General features: G+C 49.9%; 1 protein-coding gene across 7 annotated transcripts in view; it reads left to right on the top strand.

Annotated features, from left to right (window-relative positions):
* Positions 1-10,411, top strand: part of FRMD4A (FERM domain containing 4A) — a 595,336-nt gene extending 584,925 nt beyond the window's left edge. For all 7 annotated transcript variants that reach the window (XM_073879886.1, XM_073879884.1, XM_073879883.1 and 4 more), the window contains one exon: positions 9,270-10,411. In XM_073879886.1, the coding sequence (XP_073735987.1) occupies positions 9,270-9,372 (103 nt within the window). In that variant the 3' untranslated portion in view covers positions 9,373-10,411. The remainder of the gene's footprint in view (positions 1-9,269) is intronic.
* Positions 10,412-23,867: the final 13,456 nt, after the last annotated feature.

Here is a 23,867-nt window from a genome sequence, read left to right on the forward strand (position 1 = left end):
GGTCAGGATTCCCACCTTTACCACCTTCTGCCACTTTTCCCAGGACCTCACCTGCAGGGTCCCAAGCAACAGGGCTTAAAGTAGAGCATATAGCCCTGGAATCTACCAGAATTGGGCAAAGCTTTCCATTAATTTCCATTTCAGTCTCCCACTGGCTGTTTAATGGAACAACTGGTCACAGATTACCAGGAAATCCCTCAGAGTCCCGTCAACTATGAGAAGGGTTCGTACGGGGGCCCACCTTTGAGGCCAGTAACGGGGCACTTCTGTTGACAGTATGTAGTCTCTGCAGAGTGGAAAGGCACTCAAGAGGATGAGCGAGCGGATCATGAGTACTCAGAGGTGAGAGAGGATAAAGGGAAGTAGTAAGTCAAGTCAGTGTTACGGTCTTTGGTTTTAGGTACCTGTCACTTTTCATTTTCCTTTTGCAATGACTCTTTTAATGAAGCTACTTTGGAATCATGAAACCTTCTGGAAGCTTCTGCATGCCCATGAAAATGGGTAACCCATTCTGTTGCATTTGGCAAACCTTGCTTTCAGGTTCACTTAAATGATCTCATCCAACTGGAATGTTCCCCATAATGGCTAACAACCTCAATAAGGAGGTCAACTGAGGTAGGCTCAAATGACCAGAAATGGAGTTTATTTGGGAGTGGCAGAAGAACTGCACTTTGGGAAATGCAGGCTGTAGCAAGCTACAGGTGAGCGTTGAGGGCTTGGGGCAGGCTGGATTTGCAAAGAGGGAAAAGTCTGGCCAGAGACTACACAAATTCATTGGCTGGAGAACAGGAAGAGATCCTTGGGATATGTTCGCTGGTGAGGCAATAAGTCTCAGTTTTCTGCAAGTCAAGCATTTATGGGAAATCAGTCTCTGAGTTCTTAAGTTCTGTTGTTCTGAGGGGACATGCGTGAGATTCTTCACTTCATCTCCTCTGGTTTCATTTTAGATTGGAATCCTTTCACATTCCCCACTCTTGCTCAAGAAAGCATCACAGATCAACCATGTTGTTTGGGCATTGTTTTCCCTTTTTTTCCTTCCTTGATCAAAGATGTTGTTAGATGGAACACAAGTCCCTTGGAGCAGAGGAAAACCATCCTCAGGTGTCTTGTGCCACAGAGGAGGGAACTGGAAAGTGGATTTCATTGGCCCCATTTGAAAAGTAGCAATGCCAAAAACCACACTATGCATGTTTGCAGGCGACAGGGAAGTTCAGAAAGGGCCCCAGCAGAATTGGCTTTGGGGGATTGGCTGGTGTCCTCTGCTGATTTCTGGGAAGAGCTGTAATTTGTGTAAGGATAGGTTCATTTTCCTTTATGAGCCTGCAGTGGTTGTCTCCATTTTGTCCGACATTAAGTGATTCCCTTTTGGTTGGGTTCTGCATTTGCCCTTTTTGATCAAGCCCCCATGAGGGGCAGCAATCACCCACTATATTGCTAAGTGTTTTTTGCATGGACTTCACCTTTTGATGATCCACGTTGTTTCTTCGTTGTGTCTTTTTCTTTTATCATACTTGGATCTTTTTTCTTTACCATGTCTTGTTCAGGGGGAGAACAGCTTCAGGAATAGTAGCAAGCAAAAAGGCCACACTTGAGCAGCTTATTATGTTGGGTCAAGGCAAGGAGACTTTGTCAGGGTAGAGGGGTCAGACATTTGGTTGCCCAAGGCTTTTGAAATGCTGTCAGGTTTGTTATTTTCACAAAAGCTGGATGGGTAACTCAGTACTTTAAAAAAAAATCACAAAACAAAATGACAAATAAGATAGAAAGACCCAGTTGTAGTATAGATTTAAACCATAAGCCCAGTCTTGTTGCAAACCAGCTGAATAAATCAAAATTCCAAGATGAGTCGGATTGGACTTGTAACCAACGGGCTTGTAACCAATGGGCTTGTTCTCAGACCTGATGTAACTGAACCTCGACTTCCCCAGAAGTGTTAAGCCAAGTCTGCATGTTGATTGACTATGGCGCAGCCGAGAGATAATCGAGGGCTGGCCTACTGGCAAGGACAATTTTAGGCAGAGAATCTGGGGAGTTCTGCTGGGTGGCTATGGCCTTAGCACTAGAATCGGAAGTTGTCTGATGGGTTAAAGCAGAGTTTGGGACCTTAGCCTCATTTGCACCCCTTCCTAACTAGGGAAATAGAGATGGGGCAAAGGAAGCAACTCCTGAATTACGAATGCTTCCTGGTCTCCTCTAACCTGATAATGTAAATTCAGGGGAGCTGACCGGTAAGGTGTCTCAGTTTGGCTGTGGACAGTTGGGGTATAGAGAAGAACCAAAGAGGTTGCCTACTTATGTGCCAGTCTGGGCACTTGTAGGCCCCAGGAGAATGGTCACCACCCTGGACAAAGATAAATCCTGTCGGGGTACAGACCACTCCTGCTAAAGCAGCATTGTTCATGGATTCATTGTCACATTTGCTCGTTCAAGCCAGGGGTCAGTTAGGTTTTTGGCATATTCAGGAAGTCCGTCTCCTAGCCTGAAATAGAGTTGTTCTAAATTCCTTGCAAAAGCACATGCTTCTGATGAGAGTTCTTTGTGATGGGGGCAGATCTGATTTAGATAATCGTAAGAGCCTCATGATGCCAGCTACAGTGCACAGAGGTATCTGCATCTCACTGGTCAGGTAGAGGTAGCACTGGGAAAGCGTGGCTGCGGAAGTTTAACTGTATAAGCTGACATCGAAGGGAATTTGGATGTGGTTTATGAAGGAAAAGTGGCCACAGGAAAGCCCAGGGGGTCCCCCAAATCATGGGCAGATCAGAGTTTGCGAAGGCAGATCCAGCAGCCTGAGAGGCTGTCTCCCTTGGCAGAGGAAGGTACGGTCTTTCCAAGTCAAGGAGCAACAGAAAAGAGCAAACGGGAGGAAGAAAACACTTAGGTGGAGGAGTCTGACTCATTTTTGCCCATCACAATTTCCACAGTAAAGGCGGATGGTGAGAGAGGCCTGGTCCGACTTCAGGCTAGCCGTCTGCTGCTGACGGCTGGAGCTCTTGCCTTTGTTCCTTTTCGGTCCCGTGACTCCTGGAAGTCGGGAAAGATGAATCCAGGGGCAGACGCCTCCAGGTTTAGCTGTGCAGGAACTGGGCAGCAGTACCAGAAAGGTCCTTTCACCCCAGGGAAGAGGGAGTCTCTCCCAGTACCGGTATTCTCCAGGATGTGGCTCCTGAAGGGGAGTCAGAAGTCAGGTCGTATTCTTGTTCAGCATAAGCTTCTTGAATTTGAGAGAGAGGTTTCTGGAAATTGTGGCAATATTTTAATAGGTCTTGCTGGGCGATCTGAGGGTCAGAGTACTGAAGGAGGCAAATGCATGGGTCTGCCAGTTACTATTTTTTCAAAAGGTAAGGACTTTAGATGCAGAAACAGCATCTTGGTCCAGAGAAATCCGAGAGTTGCCAAGAAGTTTCCTAATGGGGTTTTAATGATGCCTTTAGTCCTTTCTACTAGTCCTGGGGATGGAGGGGGACAGGGCGGTACAGCCTCTGAGGCGTAGGAAGGACTGTGCGTGCTCTGGGATCAGCAGCAGTTATGTTCATGTCAGTCATGAAAACTTCTCAAGACATTAAAGTTCTCTTCCTTGTGAATGAGTTTCGTTAACAGAGATAACAAGAATTCATATCACTAGCAAACACGGGTAAAATGAAAGGTATAGGTCTCTGAAGACATTCCCATTTTAATTAAACCCACAAACTTGAACTAGCTTTTATATACTGAAGATTCATCCTAGATCACGTGAGGTTGAAAAATACGTGGCTTATTCATCTATTTGTGACAGTTTTAGAATACCTCATTTAGTAAGTGCTTCTTTTTAAGCCAATTAATTAAAACTTCTACAAATTAATTTTGGCAGTACCAGCCAGAGGTAGGAAAATGTCACCCATCTGCAACATCCATCCACAGTCATAAAGAGATCTTACAGCTTTTGTTTTAAATTTTAGCCATGAGACCAGGGTGAGAATGCAAAACTGACTAGTTTACAAAAGAACAGCTGGAACAAATTCAGGTTACCTGCTCAGGAGGCTAAAGCATCTGGGGAGAAGACATTTAAGATTTTCATTTGCCTACATTCCAGACAGCCTTCCCCCCCTTTTTTTCCTTCTGGTAAGAATGACCTCCCTGAAGTTTGCACTTGAGAGGGATGGCCTACAAGACAAGTTCCTGCAAGTAGAACCTTCCCATCATTCCTCGGAGAAGGGCTTTGTTGCTTAAATCCAGATCAAGCCTTTTGGGACGAATTGGGAAGGTTTGGGGATTGGTAGAAATGACAGGTGGGACTTGACTTTGCTACTAGAGCTGTATTTGTTCTGATAAAGATGTGATTTGTTCTAAGACAAGGACTCCCGTTTTTGATTCCTCAAGAAATTGGGTTGTGACCCGAGTGACGTCACAGGCTGACCCACCCATCCCACTACGTTATCTTCAGTTTGCTGCTTTCTATCAAGATCTTCAGTTAGGATGGAAATCAAAAGATTCTTGTGTTCCAGATTTTAGAGCTTAGTCTCTGGCTTGTTCTAGTAAATCCCTCCGCAGATGGCTGCAAAATGTTTTTCTTTCCCTCTGAGCACATGGTTTCCTCTTGGCTTAGGGGAGAAAGCCCCCCCAAAAGTTGCTGTCAGGCTCTGATGAGGACTCTGTACTTCCAATCTGGCCAACTTCTGACCACAGAGCTACCAAAACTCCTTTCGGCTCTCTTGGCAGGCTTGAGCTCAAACAGTAAATATTCCTGGCTAGTACTGAGCACCACCACGGACACAAAAGGTGTCCTCAGAGAGGGTACAAAGAACACCACTGTCCCAGAGCCAGAGCCACTAAAAGATGACCAAAAACAGAGGCTGAGACACTTCCCAAGGGCTGGCAATAAGCACAGGACCCCAGCCGTACATGGAGTTCAACCCACTTCTCTGCCTGGCCATATACTGGGAGCCCCAATGTGATGGTTGCCAAGCCAAGCTCACAGGACACAGGAGGGCAAAAGCTGTCGCTGGGAGAGAAAGGTTCAGCAACCCGTGGGTCTGGAAGGGAAGGGACGCCAAATTCTACCTTCCTCTCTCGAGTGGGCTACAGAGATTTGGGAGAGTGGACTCTGGTAAGGATTCTTCCTAGTTCTTCCAGGATTCCCATCTGTGGGCTCCGGAGCAAGTGGGGTTTAAAGTACGGGTGTAACTCCTGCATTACCAGAACTTGCCAAGGTGTCCCAGGTTTAGTTTCCCCTTGGCTGTTTCAGGAATAACTGGTGGCAGTTAGTTACAAGAGAATCCCCCCGAGTCCTGGCAACTCTTCAAGCCCCACATGGGGAGCCTACTCTGACAGACATTTTATGTGTGTGGTCATGTGGTCTCTTGGGGGTGGAAGACCATCCAGATACAGGACGAATACCAGGAGCACTTGGGTGTAAAGGAGGAGAGTGGCAGGAGTCCCAGCAGTTGGACGGGCTTTTGTTTTAGGTGCTGCTTCTGTCTTGAGCTTTTCATTACCCTTTTGCAGTGTATCTCAGTGAAGCGGTTTCAGAATCCTGAAGCCTTCTGGAGGCTTCTGCATGCCAGTTATAACAGGTATCCCATTCTGTTTAGGAATCCTTGCATTCACATGCACTTCAAAATGAATGAACTTGTCCAACTGGAACATTCCTCGTAATGACTGCTGGGATTCTAGGTTGTCTTCAGTACTGCTGGTCCATGTGCATGAGAGACTGTAACTATTTTTAGTGTAAAACCCCTGGGGTTTGGGGGGGGGCACCTGTAGAGCCTTGACAAGACTGGGATCCCATTTTTGGAGTTTTCCCGAGAGGTCTGACAGTGTGCCTTTGAGGGGGTATTTCCTTTTCCTGGGAGACAGCCCTTGCTTGTGTAAGACCAGGTGTCCCTCATTGCACGGGATTGTCTTGGGGGGGGTGACAGGTGATCTGGTGTGAAACCTGCCTGTCCATAAGCCCTTACCCTTACACAGGAGTCTTGTGCTTTGCAGAAGGTGGTCTCATAGAAACGGGGCGAGTGGTCTAGCAGTGTCCATAGTCCCAGCTCACTGGCTTGAGGATGGGGAGATACCCTGGGCAGGTGTCCGCTGCTCAGGAGAGAAGTCCCATTCTTCTGTAGGCCAGGCACTTAACGGGACACCAGCCTCTCAGCTCCTAGGTTCCGGCCTTCTGAGGGCAAGGGCCTGAGAGCCTTCAGTTTCACTGTGGAGTGAAATCGCTTCCCAGTGGCCACCGTAGTTCTAGCTTGTACTACCCCAGTTCTTAGACACAAAGTAAGCAGCTGTGCTGGCAGGTGGCGCACTCCATTCTTTAGAACCTGGGGATGCCCGTTCTTCAGCTGAGCCTTCGGTCTCATAGAGACAAATGAGTATGGACATGCCCCTGGTTGGGGATCTTGGGACATTTCACAGTGTACCTCGTGGCATGGAAGTTTTTTTGAGGTCAGTGGGTGACCTGGTGGCCATCTAACCCATTCTGTAACCAACTTACCCTGGCACGGGGGTCTTCGAGTGAGGGGGCAAGCGCCCTAACAGCTTTTAAGTGCTTGACCTGTGCCCACCAATTTTGCAGCTTTGGCTTCTGAGGTTCTCACAACAGGTCTCTTACTGCTTTACCTCACAGGCACATTAACAGACCTGTAGTAGCCAAAGAGATGATACTGTGGACTGGCCAAGAGGAGACCGTAGGTGCACACCACCGGCAGTTCCCAGCACGGAACTATGGACTGAACCAGCAACCCCCAACACATGGGCACTGGGGACTAACCACAGGCTCAGGACTGAGGTTCCAGGTGCCAAGCCCTGGCCTGGGACTGCAGACTAAGCGAGGGCCAGGGACTCTCTGAGAGCCTCCTGTCAGTCCAGACACTGTTAATGCTGGACCAGGAAGCCAACTCGATGCGGAGCTTAACGCAGAGAGAGCGGAGCTCAGAAGCGAGAGGAACTTAGCCATGGCCCTCGGAAATGGTGACAAAGAGACCTCAGGGGGTTCACAGGTACAGCTGCCTGTGTTTCTTGTCCCTGAAGCCATCTGAGGTCTCCTTGGGATCCCACTGCTGTCACCAAACTGTTAGAAAACAATTCAACTGAGTAAATTTTAAAGATCTTACTGGCCTTTACTCAATCAAGTTGCAACCCCAGTGCTTGAGGAACAAAAACAAGTGTCCCTGTCTTACAAGTTCAGTCTTTACGGCCACAGTCACGCAGCTCTGGAAGCAATTCAAAGCCCACCCGTCGTTTTTTATTTTTACCAATTCCAAAACCTCCCCTATTCACCTCAAAAGGCCTTGCAGATACTTCAAAATATTTAGATTTAAGAAACAAAATCCTTCTGGGAGGAGCTGGCCTTCATTCCCTGTGTCTTTTGAGACGTAAATGCTCTCTCTGGTCTCCGCCAGGACCTATCCTGTAGCCCATTTCTTTGAAGTGCAAACTTCAGGGAGGTCATTCCTACCAGAAGGAAAAAAGAGGGGGAAGGCTATTTGGAACTCAGGTGAATGAAAATCCTAAGTGTCTTCTCCACAGATGCGTTAGCCGTCTGAGCAGGTAACCTGAATTTATTCCAACTTCCAGAAGCAATTTGGATCCACCTGTTCTCTTATACATGAATGGGTTTCGCACTATTGTGCCTGGCTCGTGGTTTAGGGCATGTAGAGCCAGACGTGGCTAGTTCTCTTTCATCTCGGCCTCTGCTTCCTGTTCCCACATACTCCTGAGGTGAAGGCCGCTTGGCCGTGCGGGGGCCTCTGCCCTTCTTTGAAGCAGTCAGGGGCTGTGGCTGGAGGATTCTGACTGGCCCACCTGGGTCACCTGTTCACCTGGGGGAGAGGGAAGGGCACCACCAGACCACAAGGAGTCAGAGAGGGACTGTCTCCCAAAATACAGCCTACGTCCCTGTGGATCCAACTACCTTCTGCCGGAAAAACGTTCTCAGTCCCTCAGGCACATGGCAAAAGGCACTTCTGTCAGGGTGGGTGCGTGGGAGTTAGCCCTTCAGCGCTTACGGACCGTAGCGGGGACCCGCGGCCGGCATCAGAAGGAAGGGCCTGTATGTCATTTTGCTTCTGCACGCAGCATTCACTCCCACTAGATCAGGAGTTCCAGGGCCAGGACTCTCGGCAAAGGCCACCGATGGCACTGATGCCTTGGGTTTTCCAGCTTCCGTGGGTTTCTGTAAAGCCAGATGAGAAACATTTACAAAATCCACAATGCCTTCATCCATTCGTTCCTAGAGAGGTCAGCCAATCAGAAAGATGGGCATGACTGCAGCCTCTCACTCACGGGGCTGGGAGGAAGGTGCTCGTTCAGCTCGCTGCTCTCCGCACCACGCTGGATTAGGATCACGTTCCCTCACCCGTCCCGTCGCAAACCCTAGCGCCAGGCATTAAGGACACAGACCTAATAACCCGGAATCACAGACCAGCGTCACCCAAGGGACGTGTCGCTTCAACACCTGGAGGCTCAAGGCCCCCAGTTTCATCCCTGTAGGAATCAGTACAAATCGACACTCAGAGGGAGCTAGGAGCTGCGCTGGGAGCAAAGGCAGCAGCACCCAAGGGGCTCCAAGCTGGACCCGCAGTTTAGGAACAGAGCGCAGAGCTCAGGCAGCCAGCCACGGGGCGGGGGCGGGGGGCCCCATCTCCTCAGGCTGCAGGGGCTGCTCCTGACCTTTACTCTTGCCCCGAAAGAGCCAGTTTGGGATCAGCAAGGGGCTATTTTTCTGAGTACCAACTATGGGCTTCGGCGTGTCTGTGTAGTTACCTCTTGGCTTCTCCCTGGCCTCCATGGTGGCACGCACCTCAAAGACTTTTTAAGTCTTTTGTTTTCATTCTAGTTTGTGGTATGTCTTCCATGCAGTTTCTAGAATCAGAAAACAATGCATGTTATTTAAAATAAATAGCACGCATTCAAAAAATTGTTTAGACTCCCGTCCAAATATCCTCCCCGTTTCGCTTGATGTTTTGAACGTGCTTCTGGGACAGAACAGTATGTAGGCAAAGCTGGCGGTGCCTGGGGTCTCCTGGAGGGCAGCCCAAGCAGCTCTTCTCCGAAAAGCGGAATCCCGTGGAAGCCCGGAGCTCTGGAAGCTCGCGCGGCGCGCCAAGGGTAGGGCCCAGACAGCAGGACTTCGGAGAGGTCTCCGCCAGGCGTGGGCAGCCCCGCCTCCGTCCTGCTCGCCCCCCGAGGGGGCTCCCGCGGCAGGGCCCCTACAGGTGGATTTTGCCACGTCTGGGAGCAGCTTGCCCTACTGGGCGCTCTGCGCCGCTAACCTGCTGCTCTCCTCGCCCTCCCTGCAGGAGCTACACCGACAGCTGTTTCCTGGACTCCTCCCTCTATCCCGAACTAGCCGACGTCCAGTGGTACGGGCAGGAGCAAGCCAAGCCCGGCACCCTCGTGTGAGCCAGCCGGCCTCGATCTGACCGCCTCAACGCCATTCAGAGATCACCTCACTGCCTCTCATTTGCCTTACCCAGACGCACTGTCACCCCGCACCAGCTTCGGCCCTCAGCACTTTTTTTCCTCCCGTCTCCGCATCCCCTTCACCCTCAAAAACCTGACTGAGGAGACATTCTGGAAGGTTCCGGTCCCACTGTGTGTCCCCCTGGCGCTCTCGCCCACGGAGAGCCAGGCACCAATCCTCAGCGGCACCTTGGTGGCTTCCCCCTGCCGTGACAGCCCCCAGGCCAGGACCCATCAGGGAAGGTGGCGGACATCCAGTTCCCGTGGACAAGTGGCAGGAGAACAGGAAAGGGGACTTACGTACAGGGTGATCCCGAAGGACTGTTCGCTGTGGCCAGCCTGCGCCCCCCCTCGCGGGCCCACCGCGTGCTCGGTGAGGAGGGTGCCGCGGGCGTGCGCGGAGAACACTCAGTTGACACTTGACATGTTCCCTGGGGGAGTGGCTAGCGGGGGAGGGGAAGGAGATTGAAAAAGGAAGCTTCACGTGTCCAAGATGCATCCGAGGATCACAATCAGTTCTATGCTGCCAAAGATTTAAAAAAAAAAAAAAATTAAAATAAAAAAAGAGGGGCCAAGAGGAAGACATTCTTTCTGCAATGAAATCTTTTAAATTCTTAACTGCTACTAACTCATCACAGTGAAAAGTCAACCATTTGTAAATTGTTTCCCCTCTTTATCCCTCACCCTTAACGGCCCACCTTCTCTCTCAGGCCAGAGCCTGGAAAACTAACCCGGTATGATGGTCAAGTGGAGGGAGCCAGAGCGGCGCCGCGGCCTCGGGCCCCCGGGGGTGTGCACACGGAGGACAGGCCTGCGGGCAGGGAGCAGGGGGGCGCCGTCAGCCCGGTCTGCACGGGGGTCGGGTCCAAGCTCACCGCCTTCCTGCTGGGATCTGGAGGAAACGGAAGGTGGGGATTGCCAAAAGCGCTTCTCTCTCATTAAAACAAGCAGTAAAAGCGTGTCCTCTTGTTTTGCACAAGGTGTTTGATTTTATTTTTCATGGGAAACCAAGGGAAAAAGCACATCACGATCCATTCGAGTGTTTAACTGTTGTGGCTCATTTTATACTTGTTAGCACTTGTGTGACAAAGAGCTCAGACCCGACTTCTCTCGGCACCCGGTTACCAATGTGTCACTTATTCCAAGAACCCAACTATGCCCTTAGGTAGGAAGAGTTGACCCCCGCGTCTACTAGCTAGCAGGCGGAGCGGGGCTGAAGGGCACGCCAGCTCCCAGAGGGCCCGGATGCCGCCGGCGTCGGCAGCTACCTTGACGTACCACAGTCGTCCGCAGCAACCCAGAGGGGAGGAAAGAGCCGCACGTTTACATGTGCCTTGAGCTATGCTTAAGACACAACTGGAAAGCCATCTATCTTCAAAGGCCTCAAAAATACTTTTATAATCCTAACAAGCGCACACTCTTAGTTGGGTTATTCAAAATGGCACAAACACGGTCTCCACGGAGGTGGGACGCTGTGCTTATTGGCGCAAGTGGGGGGTGGGCGGGGGGGAGGGACAGTTTTTCTCACTTGTAACGACTTCCTATTGGAAAGGCATTTGACAGCCAGGGACAGGAGCTGGGGTGGGGTAGTTTTGGGGGAAAGCAGAACCACAGTTAGCTTTAGCGTAAAAAGAAAAATCTTCGGTTTTTTTTACGTACGTGTAATCCAAGAACAAGACTCTACCAGACCAGGAGGGAAGACGGACCCTAAAGTAAGTTTCACAACGCTCCCTCTGTTGCAGCTTGGGAAGCGCTGTGGGCTCCCGGCATGCTGGGGCCACTCCGGACAATTCAGGGCCTGCTTTCCCCAGGCCTGTGGGCACTGGATTGGTGACACAGCTTGGGGGAAGGGGCGAACATTCACAGAACACTTGGGTAAACCCTGCGGGATAGACAAAACTGGTTCTAATGTTATTACCCGATCCTGGGGACGGAGGGGTGGTATTTTTGTTGCTGGTATTTTGACGATCAGAGCTACGGCCAACAGGTTTTTTTTCCTTCCCCATTCAGAACGTTATACCCTGGGCCATTTTTCTTTCACCCCAAAGACACACTGGCTAATCAGACTGAACCGTGTGCGACAGGAAAAGTGCAGAGAAACAAGAGGAGGGGACGAGGTCACGTGGCTGCAGGTTACACGGCATGTCCCGTAGTTTCAAGTCGAGGCTGCAGTCCCCGCCCCCCCCCCCCACCGCCACCCCGGATCACGCTTTTAGCCCAGCTGGGTGACAGGGAATGTGAGACGAAAAATCTTTCTCAACACTTGGGTTTTGAATTCAGGAGGCAGAAAAGAACGGAGAGGGGGGGGAATTGCAGTTCAGACAAAGGCCACGATAGTCTGGTAGGAAAGAGATGAAGTAAAACAGGTTTTACTGTTGAGCTGCTGAGTTCGGTTACTACAAATGTACATAATGTTAGTCCTTTGAGAGCCACGGGATTAAGGATCAGTGTGGTGGGGAACAGCAGTTACTGTAAACAAGCGCTTGCAAGCTCTTCACAGATCCGTCTTTCTTTCAAGCAAAATAAGACGGAATATGAAGCCCCTGGTCTGATATAAAGCCCCTACTGGATTCTTTGGATACATGTAAGAAGTTGCCTGTTTAGCCTGAAGACTGGTGGGGACCCTTACATCAGACTTTGTTGTGAGACAGGTGGATTTTTTTTATTATACGCAGGTGAGTGTTGAAACTGTTAAAATCCCAATTCGTTTTCATTCAGTGTTAGTTCTAAATAGAGCAGACCCCCTCCAGGTGCTATCAGATGACCAGTTACTGCTTAGTTAACTAGGTGTAAAGTTTTACATATACATTCATGTCAATAGTTATCACACGTTGTGTAAAATGGACTCTAGTTTAATAATGGGGAGAAAGGATTAGGTTGCTCCTGAAACTGACTGTAGAGCATGGAAAATGATTTTACTGGATTCTGTTCAACTGTAATCAATGAAAAGGATGTATGTTGTAGACAAAGTTGCAGAATTAAAAAGAAATCTGCTTTTAATTTATTCTTTTTGTATTAAGAATTTGTATAGTACCTTTACATTTTGCAAAACAGTGTTGTCAACACTTATTAAAGCATTTTCAAAATGAAAAGATCTCAGCTGCCTCTTGGAGATTTTGTTTCATCGGCTCTGGAAATCTCTAATTCGGGCGCCGGCGGCCTTGCTGGACTCCTTTTTTATTTTTTTATTTTTTTTTTTTAAAGATTTTATTTATTTATTTGAGAGAGAATGAGAGAGAGAGAAAGCATGAGGGGAGGGAGGGTCAGAGGGGAAAGTAGACTCCCCGCTGAGCAGGGAGCCCGATGTGGGACTCGATCCCGGGACTCCAGGATCATGACCTGAGCCGAAGGCAGTCGCTTAACCAACTGAGCCACCCAGGCGCCCCTGGACTCCTTTTTTAAAGTCCATCGAAAGCTGATCCTACTGGCTTGCCAGATACAGATAAGCTCAGTTTGTGTAGTCAAGGCTAATTCTCCCTTACTCTAATTGCCTTGTTAATTATACAAAGAGAACACATTCTCTATTATGTATTCCTGCCACAAAAGGGGATCTGAGGTTAGAGGTCAGTCTTTGTCGGGACACTGGTGGTTACAAATAGTTACCTGTATGCAGTCCATGCCAGGCGTGGGTCCCGTTCCCACACAGCGGAACGTGGTGGAAGAGACACTGAGGGAATGGGGGCTTCGGAGGCCATCCTTGGGCTCTCCGCCCCCATGAGGTCCCCCGGGGTCTGTGCAGGAGGCCAAAGGCCCATCAGGGAGACGGCAGGATGCTCAGGCTCCTCAGCAGCCCTGTGCTCACCCTACCACTCAAACCCTGTCCCCCACCACCTGAATCACATCACCCACACAGCAGCCGGCGAGGCCCGCGGGCACCAAAGCCCCCACTTAACGACAAGACGGCGACTGGCCTACTTTTGCAGAGACTGCGCTGGAGCTGCGTCCCCGGCCCCCCGGCCCAACAGGCATCTCTTCGCTAGCGGGAGCCCAGAAGCCTGGAAGCCAAGAACATCCCCCGGATGGAAAGCCCTTGCTGAAGCATCTGCCACTAGAGCGAGCTAACCCCTGCCCAAAATGAAAACAATCCACAGAGAACACGAAGCATGTCGGAAGTGAGCTCGTTAGGACATTTTACACTTCTAAGCCCTCGAAAGCAACCAGTGGCTCTGTATCTCAAGATAATCAGCGCTCATGTCCAACAGAGATCTTTTGTCTTTTCAGTGTAAACATGTCACAGCTCAGGAGATAAATCCAGGATCTGCTCATTAAGCTCTGACGATCTCATGAAGGCAACACAGGAAGACACTGCTTTCCCACTTCTCTCCACCTTTGGCAGCGCGCGTACACGCGCGCACACACACAGCGCTGACAAAGCAGTTCTACACAGCCGTTATTTCTGTTACCAGAGAACACAAACACCCAGAAGTCCAGCAGAAAGTAGTAAACAGAGCCCAGGCCTTTTGCTGCTTTCTCCCAGAGTACCAGTTCCAAACAGCCCCTCCGTAAGACCCTCTGTAAGGCGAGCGCCAGATAGCCACTGGCCAGGGCTGGCGAGCAGTCATGCACTGCACGTCTGGGGAGGAGCCCAGGCTCCAGAAGCCTTACACGCACACAGATTAGACACGGACCCACAACCACAGCGTAAGGGCAAACAAAGTCGCCAACATTAAACAGAAGGAAAAGATTCCAAAGGAGTCCAAAGGGGACGAAATCCCCAAGTGTCTTAAGCGGGATCTCACTGCTAAGCTTGTCCACGGAGCCAGATGCTGGGAGTCACGGCCGCCAAGAGGCAAGAACCTCCTGCATTACACCCTCTTTGCTGGGCACAAAGTCCCCCCCGGGGCACAGCCACTGTCCCCTCAGACAGGAGCTGAGGGGCCTGCAGTGCAGGGGTCTAAACAGCGAGCAGACTGACAGAGCCCACACATTTACAATTGTACAAGATTTCTTTTATCAGAAACCCATTTTTCTCCCCATCAACTGCTGTCCCTACACACGAGTAGGTTCCTTTTGTTTTTCATTCATTCATCCGTTTTCTGTCAAACCCACTCCAGGCCTGCTTTTGTTCCCCTACTCTTCCAAAACCACTGCTGTCAAGGTGAAGGACTCCCACAGCGCCACAGACAATGGTTAATTCTCTGTTCTCAGCTCATGTGACTTACCAGCAACACAACCCCATGGATCCCCTCGGGTCCTGCACCGGAAGGCCAGGATGCGACGCCCTCCGGGGTTTGCTGCTCACGACGGTTGGGGCCCTTCTTTCCAGCCTCCTTGGCGGTTCTCCTCTCCCCGGCGCCCGGGCATCGGCGTGTCCCAGCTCTGTGCTCGGGCTCCTCCCCCCTATCGTCCACCACGCTTCCGGTAGCTCTCCCTTGGCCTCAGGGTTTTCAGTGCCATCTAGGGGCTGAAGACACCTGTCTTGACCCCTGCATTCCTGAACTTGTACCTCTTCCCACCCGGCAACCTGTCCCCCGCAGGTCTAACATGGCCAGAGTGGAGGTTCCGAGCCTCCCCTCGGAATCTGCTCCCTCACCACCTTCCTCAGCTCAGCTGCAGGCTCTACAGCCGTCCAGGGTCAGGCCAGAAGTCCTGGGATCGTCCCACCATCTTGCCAACCCCACTGGATGACCACCCAATCATTCTTTCTCACCTCCCGCCGCAAACCAGAGAGATGCAGCATCGGTGTCCTGAAGAGACTTCTGGGAGATCAGGAGTGCAGGGAGGGGGAGAAAGTCAGTTACGGAACACAGTACGAGGTGCTCAGAACGCAGGGTCAGCCTTAGGACAGGTGGAAGAACAGCTTTTCCTCCCAGTAAGGTAAGAAACGTTGCTGGTGAGTGTGGAGGCAGATGGGGCGCTGACACCCCGCCCCGCCCCAGTCAGCCTGGCCCACGCAAAGCCCGGCGAGGCCACAGCTAAGCGGGAGGGGCAAGAGACAGCGGGGCCGGGTCAGCAGACAGCAGTCAGCGGAGAACGGCCCCCAAGAGGAGAGAAGATGGAGAATGTCCTGGTATCGGGATCCAGGGGACACCGGACACTTAGCCCCCTCTGGCGGCTCTGGAGGACACTGACGGGATGACGCAGCTTGGTTTTTGTAGTGCCACGGGGCGGCACAGGAGACCAGGGGCGCCTGGGTGGCTCAGTCGTTAGGCGTCTGCCTTCGGCTCGGGTCGTGATCCCGGGGTCCTGGGATCGAGCCCCGCATCGGGCTCCCTGCTCAGCGGGAGGCCTGCTTCTCCCTCTCCCACTCCCCCTGCTTGTGTTCCTGCTCTCGCTGTCTCTCTCTCTGTCAAATAAATAAATAAAATCTTAAAAAAAAAAAAAGGGGGGTAAGACAACAGGAGAAGGTCCTGGGAGAGTGACAGCGATGATGACAAGGGGAGCCTCGGGAAAGCCAAGCCAAGAAGGTCCTGAGGAAGTCGAGGCCCCCGCAGGAATGGGCAGGATACCCCAAGAACAGAGCGGGGAGCAGGGAGGGAGGCAGCAAGGACGGGCCCTCGGGGCCAGACAGCGGAGAAAATACAGGTTCCCCCATGACCTCGGTCAGCCCCTGGGGGTGACTGCTGCCATCCAGGAGGAAAGTGTCGAGGTATGTTGATGCACGCTAGTGGGAAACCCATCCGAGCTTGGGGGTGCCAGGTGGGGGACCCCTGCCCTTTGTGCAGGTGCTGCCTTTTGGATTGGGAGTCCAAGACCACGGCCATGATCCCAACAGAGATGATCTCCTATGAAGGGCTGGACTGTCACCCGGATGGTGAAGAGGGGACAGCAAAACGGGACACTAGATCTCGAAGAGGACCCCAGGGAAGCGGCCAGCGCTCAGGGCAGGGAAACAAAGGCGAGGGGATGGGAAAACCCAGAAGCATGAAGAGGTGCCCCGCGGAGCCGAAGTCAGCCCTCTGAGGAGCAGACTGAGGGGTGCTGCTCCGCGTGGTGGCCGGCTGCCGTGTGCCCCAGGAAGGTGGCAGGACCCGCACATCGCCGAGGGGCAGACTGAAGCTGCTTCTCCGAGTGTGGAAAACTGCCCCCGGAAGCAGCTCCTTCTTCAGGAACTGAGGGTCCTGCTGGGCTGTGAGGGACAGAAAGCCAACAGAGAGGAGCAGGTCCCTCTCCCTCCTCCAGCTTCCCGTCTCCCGTGTGCCCGCTGTCGGGGGAACCCAACAAGCCGGCCACCAAGGAGAAACGCGTCACAGCCGCCACGGAAGCGGTGGTGGGAGCGGGGAAACCGGTGAGAGGCGGAGAGACTCGTGAAAGCTACCGCCACATTAGGAGCAAGCCAATCTTCCATTTTTAGATTAAAAAAATGTTAGATACACAAGTATCTTTTTGGCCCATGGGAGTGTAAAGTGAGTCACGGTCTCAGAAGGAAGAGCAAGCCAAACCCTATTTTCCCCCAAAATAACAAAGTCCCAATCGTTGATTTTCTCAAGTATGTCTCACATTCGTAACAAGTATTTAGGAGTTTGTCCTCTCAAGGTCATTTCTCACTCTAATGAAGATCTGGGGAAAACCCCTGAGAGGGACAAGAGCGAGATGCTTCCGTCTAATAAGCTGGGTGACAGAATCGCCACGACCCGCCGGAAGCACTCCTCTGGGTCTCGAACACCTGGTTGTCTTTGAGCTGCCTTTAACATCAGCCTAATTAAGGGCTTTTCTGCAGCTGGTGAGCCGGTGCCAGCACCCACGCCTGCTCAGACGAACGCGGTTACAGGTACTTTCACCTTTGCAGAAGGTGGCGAAGTCCGATCTCAGTCCAGCAGAGACAGAGGCACCCGTAGAGCACCATCCCATACCTGCCACAAGTCTCAGTGATGTTGAAGGCCAAGAAATATCTGAGTTACGTACGTATTGCTAAGGGACTGAATCCATATTAGGGGAACACAGTCCTGGGAAATGACCCCATACTGTTCTCATAAAACAGGAGGCCCAGAGGAAGGCAGCTGTGATGGTTAATTTTGTGGGTCAACATGACTGGGACACGGGGTGCCAGATGTCCAGTTAAACATTATTCTGGAGGAGATGAACATCTGAATCAGTGGACTGAGGAAAGCAGATGGCCCCTCCCAGCGTGGGTGGGCCCTGTCCAATCAGTTGAGGGTACGGGAGATGCGCATGCTCGCGCGCTCTCTCTCTTTGCCTGATTGTTGAACCAGGGTATTAGTCTTCTCCTTCCCTCAGAGTAAGACTTACATGGGGCTTCTCAGCCTCCATAATCACAGGAGCCAATTCCTTATAATACATATGCATTTATGTAATTACATACAGTTTCTGTATTTTAATATATATATTTATAAATTTCCATTTTTTTTGAGAGAGAGATATAGATACATACATACATACATCTCCTATTGGTCTCTCTCCGCAGAACCCTAAGAAGGCAGCTCAGGGTTTATACAGTGACTCCATGGTACGACCCAAGACCCAGCTCTGCCACCTTTAGCATGTCTCTCTCAGCATCAGTGACTACAGGACAGCAGCAAAGCGTCTGAGAACCACCTTCCAGAAAAGAACAGAGAAGGGGCAAAAGATGTCTGTCAGCTAAGTCTATTTCTTTCTCTTGGAAAAGCAGTAGCTTTCGGGAAGTCCCACCCAATAGACTCTCTCCACAGATTACTGGCAGAACATGTCACATAACCAATCCTAACTTCAAGGGTCCTGGGAGAGCAAGCAGTTTTAACTGTGCACACTGCCGCTCTGAACATATTAAGCTTCTGTTAGCACAGAGGAGGGGAAGGAAAACAGGGTAAGCCACCAGCAAGCGCTGTCTACACCACACATGTATGGCGTACATACTTGCACACCAAAGGAAGAGAAAAATCACCAGGTCTTAAAATAATAATCTAATAAAACCAAAGTATAGCAAAAATTTTTTAAAAGTCACATGATGGGCGCCTGGGTGGCTCAGTTGGTTAAGCAACTGCCTTCGGCTCAGGTCATGATCTCGGAGTCCCGGGATCGAGTCCCACATCAGGCTCCCGGCTCAGCGGGGAGCCTGCTTCTCCCTCTGACCCTCTCCCCTCTCATGCTGTCTCTCTCTCTCTAATAAATAAACTCTTAAAAAAAATAAGTCACATGATTTCCTCTCTCTCAAATCCTATACCCTTAAAGGCACACCAAGACGATGACATCATTAATCGAGAGAAAAAGTTACTGTAAGACTAACACACAATTTGATTTTTGTACAACCTGGCACAGGTAGCAAAGATTATGTCAATATCTGAGCTCGTTAAAAGGTTACTTCCCCTTTGCATAAAAAGGAACCTCGCAGAGGGGCAAGCCACAGAGTGGGAGAAGTATTTGCAATAAACGTGTCCAACAAAGGACTCCTAGCCAGAAGAACAAACTACGATCAGTAAGAAAAAGGCAGGCAATTAAACAGAAGACATGGGCAAAAATAAAATCCTGAATGGGAACTTCACAAAAGAGAATATCCAAATGGCCAGCAAGCACATAAAGGTGCCCACCTTTATGTGTCAGCAGGGAAATGCAAATTAAGGCCACAGCATACCATTTTACCCACCAGGAGGGCTAAAATGAAAATGACAGAGAGTATGCCATGTGTGGCCGGATGTAGAGTAGCTGGAACTTCAAATCCTGCCTGGGGAAGTGTCCACTGTACAGGTCGTTTGTAAAATTCCTTGACAGTATCTAATATAGCTGAGTATGCACATACCCTATGTCCCAGACATTTCACAACATGGTGTGTACCCTACAGAGATTCGTATTCACCAAAAAACGCACACACAACATCCATACAAAAACTGGAACCAACTCAAAAGTCTATCAACGGTAAGACAAATTATGGGATGTGGCAATGAGAATGAACGAATCACAACACGTGATGAGGAGGAGCAGAAACCAGAAGAAATCAAACATAAAACAAGTCAAGACCACTGAGTCCATTTACAAACGAGCAGATGAAAAGTCAGGCAAAACTAAGCTATTAGTGACTGCTAATGGGTACAGGGTTTCTTTTAGGGGTGACGAAATGTTTTGAACTTAAGATAGTGGCAATGGTGGTACAACTCTGAATATTCTAAATCTACTATATATACTTTAAATGGGTGAATTGTAGGGTATGTACATTATGGAGCAGTAATGATGTCAGACATTAGGACCATGGTTGTGACCAGAAGGAGGCATGAGGAGACTTCTGGGGCATTAACAACGTTCTTCCCTGACTCGGGTGCTGGAGACCTTGGGAGATACTCACTTTGAAAAATGTATCAGGATATGGTACTCTTCGTATTTGTACATTTTTCTATATTATACAATTGCTTAAAAATTTACATTAAAAGGAATGTAATCCAGCCCTGCCTGAGCCTTGGGAAGTAATCTTTAAAGGCATGAGCCAACCCTCAGTAGAGATTTGATGCACGATACTGGCCTCTATATATCCTTCTCTGCCTCAACCCTACCTCTGAGCTCCCCTCTATTTTATCTCTTGGTCCATCTCCCTTTATACAACTGACAGCCAGCATAACGTGGTCACCTAACCACGGTGCCAACCGTATGTTGTGTGTTGTGGTTACCCTCCCCTTGGGGGACAGTCTCGTCATCTGCAATATAAGAACGGCTGCTTCGCAAGTACTTAGCCCTGGAAAGGTTTTGTAATCTGCTAAACCTCACACTAACCTTGAACGCTGAGTGTGATCTCTGTAGCTCTGTATTTAAAAAACTTTTTAAAAGTAGAGTCCTTCTGGGCACCTGCACCCCAATGTTTAGAGCAGCAATGTCCACAATAGCTAAACTATGGAAAGAGCCTAGATGTCCATGGACAGATGGATAAAGACGTGATTGATGTGTGTGTATGTGTGATACATATATATATATCTCACACACACACACACACACACTCACACACACACACAGGGATATTATGCAGCCATCAAGAAATGAAATCTTGCCATTTACAACGACATGGATGGAACTAGAAGGTATTGTGCTAAGCGAAATCAGTCAGAGAAAGACATTTATCCTCTGAGAGGATCACAGGGGAAGGGAGGGAAAAATGAAACAAGACGAAACCAGAGAGGGAGACAAACCGTAAGAGACTCTTCATCTCAGGAAACAAACTGAGGGTTGCTGGGTGGAGGGGGTGGGAGGGAGGGGGTGGCTGGGTGATGGACACTGGGGAGGGTATGTGCTATGGTGAGCGCTGTGAATTGTGTAAGACTGTTGAGTCACAGACCTGTACCCCTGAAACAAATAATAGTTATTTAAAAAAATTAAAAAAAAAAAAAAACATGGAGGAGGATGGAGGTTTGTTCAGGACTTAGAGTTATCAACAATATAGTTATTTCCCAGCACCCAGCTGTGCCAAATCCTCATACCCCACTTTCAGCCCTATCTCCAGAAAGCACAACCTTCTCTGTAATAGACCTTTGTAGTGACCCTGAAAGCCAATACCTGTTTGCCTTTACAAAATCAACAATTTAGGGGCGCCTAGGTGGCTTAAAAAAATTAAAAAAAAATAGAGTCCTTCTGCCCTGAATTCATCTACCAGGTCATTTCCATCCTTAACTCCACTGATAATTGGTGGTCTTAAAGGGTGGTTTTCAAACTACTGGTCCCAGTGCGTTAATGCGTCGTAAGCCTGTTTGGAGTCACAGCCAGCATATTCTTCGAAGAAATAGAAGAGTATGTGAGTGCTTTTGTTTCAGTTATATGTGCATTTATGTATGCATGCATTTGTTACTGTTATACTTTGAGTTGTGGTCAGAAAGTTTCCAAAGCCACAGCTTTAACTCTCCTGCTTCCCAGGAGGGCAGAACCTCCAAGTCAAGCTCCGACTACAACACTAAAGGTTCCCGATTGTTCCTAAGTCTCAAAGGCAGAGCAGTTGGACAGGAAAGGCAATTTGGCAATGACAAACTGGGAGTTCAGAAGGGCACAGAGAGCAGACTGCCCAAATGACTCTTGCCCGTCGTGGGAGGAAGCTCAGTGAACACTTCTGAGGTCACCGATCATACTCAAAGGGAAGCTTGAAACTTCTTAGCTGCTCTCCCCGGTGAAAGCATGTGTCCAGCCTGAATGCTGTGAGGGAAAGATGACAGTATTTTCAAAGCCGGTGCTTAAAGGCGGGGAGGCGGGACCCCACAAAACCAAGCCGCCCACTTCAGCAGAGCAGCCCCGCGGGGCACCACGAGGACAGTCAGCTGCAGCAAAGCTGTACCAAGGACCCCCCAGGGTTTACTACGGGCACAGCTGAGTAAGTAATCAAAGTTTCATAGTAAGTTCTTTTGGTAAATGTACAAAACCTATTTTTAAACGAGCACAGCTCCCAAATCTTGAATGGGGTCAGCTCACGCCACAGCCGCCACCAGCCACGCCGCCCTCCCCCCGTCCAGTTACTCTGCACCCCCAGAACCTGTTTTTAAGTTTCAAAAGATGTTCAGGAGACTGTTAACTATTAAAGTACTAGCGTGTGGTTAGAATTCAGCCAACAGAGCTACAGGCTCTGTGATGAAAACCAGTTGCCGTAACGCAGTCCCATGGTGACCCTCGGGGGGCTGGTGCCGGCTCCTCACACAGCTGGAAACTCTCACATCAAAAGCTGTGAGGAAGGGCTTGCAGCTCAGGACTCCCAAAATGTCCCATACCATACATTTCTACGGGGTCAGGTTGGTCAGCGAGGGGCTTCATGGGAGCGTACTGGGGAGGCACATCTCCAAGACACTCTGACAAAGGCCATCGTGACACTGCAACTTAACGCTCCCCTTTCACTGAAACTGCCCCCACTAAGTTCTACCATCTCCTGTGTTAATCCTTAAAAGGGGGTGACTGTGTGGCTGAAAAGGAGCCAGTGATAAGGAATCCCCAAATTCAAATCTACCAAAGACTCTGGTATACTTTTCTGTTGTCTTTTCTAAACTGTCTGCTCGCAGAAGAAACGACTTCTCAAGTATTTACGGGGCTCAGAACCCAGGGCAACCGGAAGTGAGAGTAGGTCAGGAAATCACCAGACGGAAGGACTTAAAACCAAGAAGCCCTTCTGCTGTCAACCCTATTTCCCACTCTTCCCAATTCTCACTGAGCTCGGAACAGATCCCTCAGTTCTGTGGCTCCGGACGGCTGCCTTCCCCGCTCGGGTCTCTCGGGACGCCCCCCCTTCTCCTCAGGAGACTGGGACCACTCTCGTCCTCTCTCCCGCAATTGTCTTTGGCCTCAACTTTATTTTCCTAATTTTCCCCAAAGACTGAGAGCACGGCCCTGGCTTCCAGGCTGCCCAGGCTCTGTGCTGTAATGCTAAAATCTACTGCTTGGTCTTCGCACTTGGCAAGAACACTCCCAGAAAATACAGGATTACTTGTGAGACAATACCAGCATTTAATTAAATTTGACTCCAGGAAGAACTCCTTTGGACAGGAGTCTGGGCCGGCAGTAATGAAGAAAGGGAAGAATGGTTATTTCAGGGCTCTTAATGATTTTTAAAGGATGCCTTTATTATTTTAAAAATAGCTAAAACCAGAGGTATGTCGTATCTGCTGAACTAAGATTTTCATGATGTGGAGAATGCGGGAGGTCACTGTTCTATATAGCCACGTGATTACTTGCACTTAACAGAAGACCTTTAATTTCAGGGAAATGGAAAGCTTTTCTATGAACCTGCTTCCCTCTACCTATGCCCCAATGGTTAACATTCACAGGACCATAGAAGGTTACCTTTTTTCAAACCTTCTACCCATACGGATCAATTTTAGAAGGTATTGGTGTCACTTGATACAGTTTCTTCTTTATGTGGAGTATTAACTAACAGCAAATGGAAAGACAACATGAAAACAACGGACTGCTATGCTGTGGTCTGATTGTGAATAAAGAAAAGTAATTTGGGGAGTATTCATTCAACAGTATTTATCAACAAGTCTGACACAAAACTACATTCTAGGCTAGCATCCTATTTCACGAAAGTCTCTCTCTCTCATTTGCCCTAGAGTAAGCTCTCCTAAGTCCTAACTAATTTAATCATAAGAAATGGTTTCCAAAGTGGGGAGTGGGGTAGGGCGTAAGCCTGATTCAATTCAGGACGGAGGGCTCCAGCCATCTTGTGCAGAAACCCCACAGAAATGATCCGACAGGCATGGCCGTACACAGGGGACCACAAGAGGCTCCCGAGCCTTCCCAAAGGAGCCAGAACAGGTGACCGTGAAACCATGAGAAGCTACCCCCACCTACGACTCAGAGGACTCTCGCTCCCACCACATCCTCTCGCCCTTTCAACTCCAAACTGACTGAAATCAGGAGCAGTCACTGAGCGCAGACACAGTCCCTGCTTGGTAACCACTCCTGCCCCTCTGGCTGTTGCTGCCACGGCCCCCTCCATCGTTGGCGTTGCCCTGACTTGAGCACACACCGCCCCTCGGCACAGGGCTCAGGAACGCTACTGCGGTAACACTCTAGGAACGAGGACACAAGAACCAGTATCCGCTGAGCTC

The sequence above is a fragment of the Callorhinus ursinus genome, unplaced genomic scaffold, assembly GCF_003265705.2.
Source record: "Callorhinus ursinus isolate GAN/ISIS: 27379988/994484 unplaced genomic scaffold, GSC_fseal_2.0 scaffold36, whole genome shotgun sequence".
NCBI classification, from domain to species: domain Eukaryota; kingdom Metazoa; phylum Chordata; class Mammalia; order Carnivora; family Otariidae; genus Callorhinus; species Callorhinus ursinus.